At 41.8% G+C, this 6,000-nt stretch overlaps 1 protein-coding gene across 1 annotated transcript in view; it reads right to left on the bottom strand.

Annotated features, from left to right (window-relative positions):
• Positions 1–367: 367 nt before the first annotated feature.
• LOC143291597 (sodium/potassium-transporting ATPase subunit alpha-like) overlaps positions 368–6,000 on the bottom strand; it is a 42,183-nt gene continuing 36,550 nt past the window's right edge. Inside the window, exon 18 of the mRNA XM_076601540.1 lies at positions 368–4,588. Within this exon, the coding sequence (XP_076457655.1) occupies positions 4,468–4,588 (121 nt within the window). The 3' untranslated portion in view covers positions 368–4,467. The remainder of the gene's footprint in view (positions 4,589–6,000) is intronic.

The raw sequence follows: 6,000 nt of genomic DNA, 5'->3' as shown, positions 1-6,000 counted from the left end.
TATAGTGGAGGGGTAGATCAATGGAAAGCTGGACAGTCCACAGATACACAGATGAAAAGCCTGGTACTTTCTCCTTCCCACTGGATTTGTGTGTGTGTGTGCAGTAAGCAAAAAATGGAAGGGGCAGAAAGAAAAAAAAAAGTTTTAAAAACCATGTTTTCAAGTGAGGCTTTTCAATTCTCAACCAGTGGTTGAAAAAAAACCTTTTGTGTCACCAAACCATTATGCATTTCATGTTGGTGTTTATGTATGTGTTGCATCTAATAAAGACAATTGTGATGCTAAAATGAATGTGTGTACATGTTAGGCCTGGAATGCCAAAAACGATAAACTGGCAATGCACACAAAAAACCAAAAGAACCACACATGTTGATCCTATAACTTTATTTCTTTTTCCTTTTTTTTTTTTTTGCACAAGGGAATAAAAGACACGAAATGTGTTTGAAGTCCTACCAAAGTTAATAATAATAATCATCATAATCGTAATAAATTGAATGCAACTACTCTGCAACACGGTCACATTGATGTCTTTCATACATTTAAAGAACACCAGAAATGTGATATGTGCTCATCCCCTCCCCCCCCCCTCTTCCCCACACACCCTCCCTTCCTCTTCCATCAAAAAACACAGAGCAACACGTACCTCAATGAATTGAAAAAATCAAGCCCATCTATACTGATTAATGGAAATAATTGCATATCCAAAAAATGGGTCGTGAAAAATCCATATCTAAGAAGCATTACCTTATAAAGGAAAAAAAAAAAAATTTTTTCTTCTGTCAGTGAAAACAACCTCAGGAGTTATACACACACACAAACGGTGCATCATACATCCTGTCTACATGCGGCGTTGGCATTCACAACATCTTCATCCTCCCCACTGTGACGTTAAAAACACAATCTCGTAAATTGTCTACAGGTCAGAAATTGGGTAAAAACAAAGCCTTGAGTGGAATAACAACATATACTATCTCTCTCTCTCTTTTTTTGTTGTTTAGTTTAAAAAAGTGTTTATCACATGTGACTGTACAAAAGTTTTCAAAATAGCTATATACCACAACACTTGTATAATGTAAAGAACAAGCTCCATGTTAAAAAGAGTCTGGCAAACCCCCCTGTCTTCAAGTAACCAAAAAACCCAAAAAAACAAACACAAAACCCATGCTTGTCAACGCAGACTCATTCAGTCATTTAAAGGTGAAAAATACCCAAAAACTAAATATTATACAATTATTATCAGATTCTTTTCTTTCAAAAATTCTTTTTCTTTCAAAACCACAGCACACCACTTACATTTTATTTTACTTTCTTTGTAATATTAGAAGATATCAATCAGAAGATATTAAAAAAAAAAAAAGATCACTCGCCTAACCATTTATCAACAGAGCAAACAACTGTTTAACAAGGTCTCATTCATGCAAAGTCAATTCACAGTTTTGCATATTCACGTTGTAACTGGAAAGTGTCTCTGGAAACATCCTCGAAGGAGTACTCCACTACCTTACCAAAAAAAAAAAAATAATAATAAAAATTAAAAAAATAATAAAACCAAAAAATCACTCAACGGCCCAGTTTTCAAATCTTCACTGCTGTTTTGCAGCCGGGATTGTCTACAACACCAACTGGAGAGAGAGAGAGAGAGAGAGAGAGAAATGGAGACAAGAGACTGAAAAAGTAATAAAGGACAGGTCTTCAGAGGAATGGACACCTAGCAAAAACGTTCAAATCCGCACAAAAAGCAAACTGTAGTGCCTGCCATCTAGCTTATCAAAAAAACCAAAAAAAAAAACAAACCCACCACCAAACCCCATAGCGGTTTCTCATTGGTTACCCCCCCTGTCAAGACAAGAGGGCGCTAACAGGAAGCCAGAACCAGGAAGGTAGAGAAGAAAGGCAGACAGGACGGGAGGAGGCGGCAGCGACTAGCTGTGAAGTGAACAGGGCCCAAAAAAAGTCTCCAGCTGAAAGACATGGAAACTACCTTCACATCCTGGAATGTCCAAAACACAGGGATGGGGGGGCGGGGGCGGGGGGCGGGGGGTTAAGGGGGCAGGGGGGGGAGGCAGCCAGACAAAAACTGGGATTGGAAGGGGGTGTGGGTAGGTAGGGGGGTGGGTGGGTTGTGAGTGAACAGAGTAATGGTGCCTTACAAATCAAACCAACCGTACTGTACCAAAAGAAACACCACCAGTTACTTTCCCCTGACACAAAAAAAAAAGAAAAAAAAAAGAGAGGAGCAGCAGCACAAAAATACCCCACCCCCTTCCACCCTGACTGAAAAACTGCACTGGGTTGCTTGCTTGCTGCTGCTGCTTTGCCAGTTCAAAATTAACCGATTAACAATCACTGTGATATTCATCGTCATGATAAAGAATCCTGGACATTCCACTAAATGGGGCAGTTACCGACTGGGGTGAATGAGCGGTTCTCCCAACAAATGCTCTAAACCACAGGTCCTGTTTTTGGGATGTTTTTCTTTTTTTCTTTTTTAACATGTTTATTCCCTCTTATTCTGAAGTTAAAAAGTCTCTTCAGTAATATGTTCTTTTTAATCAATCACTGTACCAACCATGCAAAATATAAAAGTCAGTCCCTCTAAGATAATTTCACCCATGATTAAAAGCTTCGCTTTTTTCTGTTTACAAAGAGCTTCCTTATATTTTCAAAACTGAGTCTTTTTTTACAAAATAATATCGCTTCAGTGTTTTGAACTGTAAGAACAGCGTTCTTCAGAATACTGTCTTTCTTGGAAATAAGGGCGTTCCTAGAGGTATGCAGAGATGTGAGAAAACGATGAAAAAAAGAGAGAGAGTAAGCCAGCCCAGAGAACAGAGAAACAAACCCTTTACAGGCCCCCTGGGCTCACTTGAAGAGGACAGGAGGGGTTCCACTCCCACCGTCTGCAGAAACGCAACACACTTTCCTTCAGAGTCGAGGATACAGTGGGGACCGCCCCCCCCCCCTCCACCCTCCCTCACCTCCACCCCCACCCAAATGCCCACCTCAACAACACATGATCCCTGGGCAATCTGTATAGAGGTGTGGTGTGTGTGAGTGTGTGTGTGAGTGAACACCAACAGCGCGAACTATTGTAACGATGCTCTCTGATTGGACAAAAATGGAGATACATCTGTACACTTTGAGAAAGAAAACAAAAAAAAAAAATCCCAAACCATATCATACCAAGAAAAAAAAAAAGAAAAAAAGAGAAACTCTCATACTGAAACATCATTCTCACCGTACACAAAACCGTAGCATGCATAAACAGCTTTTTTTTTTCTTTTCTTTTTTTTTTGTTTTTCAAACATGGAGAAAAAGATGGTAAAAACTACACAAGTGTGACAATCTGAAACCATGGAAAAAGGGAACTGATTAATGTTGTTTCGGGGTGCGCGAAGCACTAACTCTGTACAGGTGAAGAATGACAGCCTACATACACAACACGCAGTGATGCATCCTCCCTCTTCGCCCTCCACTGCCCCTGCGTTTCCACCACGCTCACCTCACCACCTCCCGCCACCACACCACACCGCACCGCACCACCTCTCCACGTGCCCACCTCCACACTGCACCGCACCACCCGCACCCAGACGCCAACAGCAGGGACATGTCTTCCAGCGACCACAACGGACTCGACTACCAGTGAACAGCAAAATGGTCGTCACCACAGCGGTAAAGATAAAACTCAAAGAACATTCAACAGGAACTCAATCTATGATGAGCGGTGAAGGAAATCAAAATGCACGTATGGAAGATAAATGGTCAAAAGTAAAAAAAAAAAAAAAAGATAAAAAAAGATAACAACAAGAAGAGAGAGAAAAAAAAACAAAAGAATTTACGATTTTATTCACTACCTTTCCTGCTTAAAACGCCGCCGACTGACAAGCTCTGAAGAACCGTTTGCCTAATAACTGACACTTGTGACCGGTTTTGCAAAGTCAGACGGGGCATTCCTGAACTGTACCATGTGTGAATCAAAGCTGTTCTCCTACTGTAAGAAAACACGCCCAATTAAAAACCATTTTACTCCAAAATAATCAATAACAACAAACAAACAAAATAAACAAAAAAAAAAAAAAAAATTTTTTTTTCAAGTTCATGAATGACTTTTTTTCAAGGAAACATTTCTGATGATGACAATGTATGACATTGAACCTTTCAACAACGTTTGGAAGGAAATTATAGAAAAAAAAACAAACAAAAAAACCAACAAAAAAACGCCGAAAAGCTGTAGAAATGTAATGAAACGGCTGTCACTGACAAATAACGAAGACCAAGCAGGGAACAGGAATGATGACTGGGATACGCACACACGCTGCCGAGATTCGAATCACGGCACCGCGCGCAAACCCAACCCAAGCCAACAACCCCCCCCGTCCCTGATGGCACTCCGTATGGGTCAGCCGGGCCGGGCGGTGAGCATGAGGAGATGAGGGGTGAAGGGTTCGAAACCCAGGGCAGCATGTACTAGTAGTACGTTTCCCGTTCCACAAAACCGCCGGGGTTCCGTCGTAAAATCAGCTTGCGGCACTCGTCGTAAATGAAGATGGTCAAACTGAAGGGGATGGCGGTCAGCCACCATGTGAACCTGCACACATAGACACCAAGGTACTTGTATGTACAACAGACTGTTACCTGCATGGACTTCTTCTTCTTCTGCTTTCGTGGGCTGCAACTTCCACGTTCACTCGCATGTACACGAGTGGGCTTTTACGTGCATGACCGTTTTTACCCTGCCATGTAGGCAGCCATACTCTGCTTTCGGGGGTGTGCATGCTGGGTATATTCTTGTTTCCATAACCCACCGAACGCTGACATGGATTACAGGATCTTTAACGTGCGCATTTGATCTTCTGCATGCATTTATACACGAAGGGGGTCCAGGCACTAGCAGGTCTGCACATGTGTTGACCTGGGAGATCGTAAAAATCTCCACCCTTTACCCACCAGGCGCCGTCACCGTGATTCGAACCCGGGACCCTCAGATTGAAAGTCCAATGCTTTAACCACTCGGCTATTGCGCCCGTCACCTGCATGGACAATTACACTGTGTTACCTGTATGTACAATACACACACTGTCTTACCTGCATGGACTACACACGCAGTGTTACCTGTATGTACAACACACACACTGTATTACCTGTATGTACAACACACACAGAGTGTTACCTGCATGTACAACACACACAGTGTTACCTGCATGGACAACACTGTTATCTGTATGTACAACACACACAGTGTTACCTGCATGGACAACACACAGTGTTACCTGCATGTACAACACACACAGTGTTACCTTATGTACAACACACAGTGTTACCTGCATGTACAACACACACAGTGTTACCTGCATGGACAACACAGTGTTATCTGTATGTACAACACATACAGTGTTACCTGCATGGACAACACAGTGTTATCTGTATGTACAACACACAGTGTTACCTGCATGGACAACACAGTGTTACCTTATGTACAACACATACAGTATTACCTGCATGGACAAGACAATACACAGTGTTACCTTATGTACAACACATACAGTATTACCTGCATGGACAATACACACAGTGTTACCTTATGTACAACACACACAGTATTACCTGCATGGACAACACAGTGTTACCTGTATGTACAACACACACAGTATTACCTGCATGGACAACACAGTGTTACCTGTATGTACAACACACACAGTGTTACCTGCATGGACAACACAGTGTTACCTGCACATACCTTACCTGCTGCAACACCTTATAGGTAAAAAATTTCTGTACATCATGAGAAATTACATGTGCATCCAAAGGTTTGTGTGAGTGGAGAACCTTTGGGTGCAAACAATTTCCAAATGTGTTATTAAAAAAACAAAATGTACTGTACTGCAATGCTTTGTATCATATAGCATCTACTGCATTGTACTGAACTGTCTTGCTTTGTACTGCAACGCACTGTACCTGTGCGCACATGTTACTGTGTTACCCGGATGTACAATTTGGACA

Source organism: Babylonia areolata, chromosome 17, assembly GCF_041734735.1.
Source record: "Babylonia areolata isolate BAREFJ2019XMU chromosome 17, ASM4173473v1, whole genome shotgun sequence".
In the NCBI taxonomy this organism is placed as follows: domain Eukaryota; kingdom Metazoa; phylum Mollusca; class Gastropoda; order Neogastropoda; family Buccinidae; genus Babylonia; species Babylonia areolata.
The sequence above is the reverse complement of the archived record's forward strand: the minus strand, read 5'-3'. Positions and strand labels throughout refer to the sequence as shown.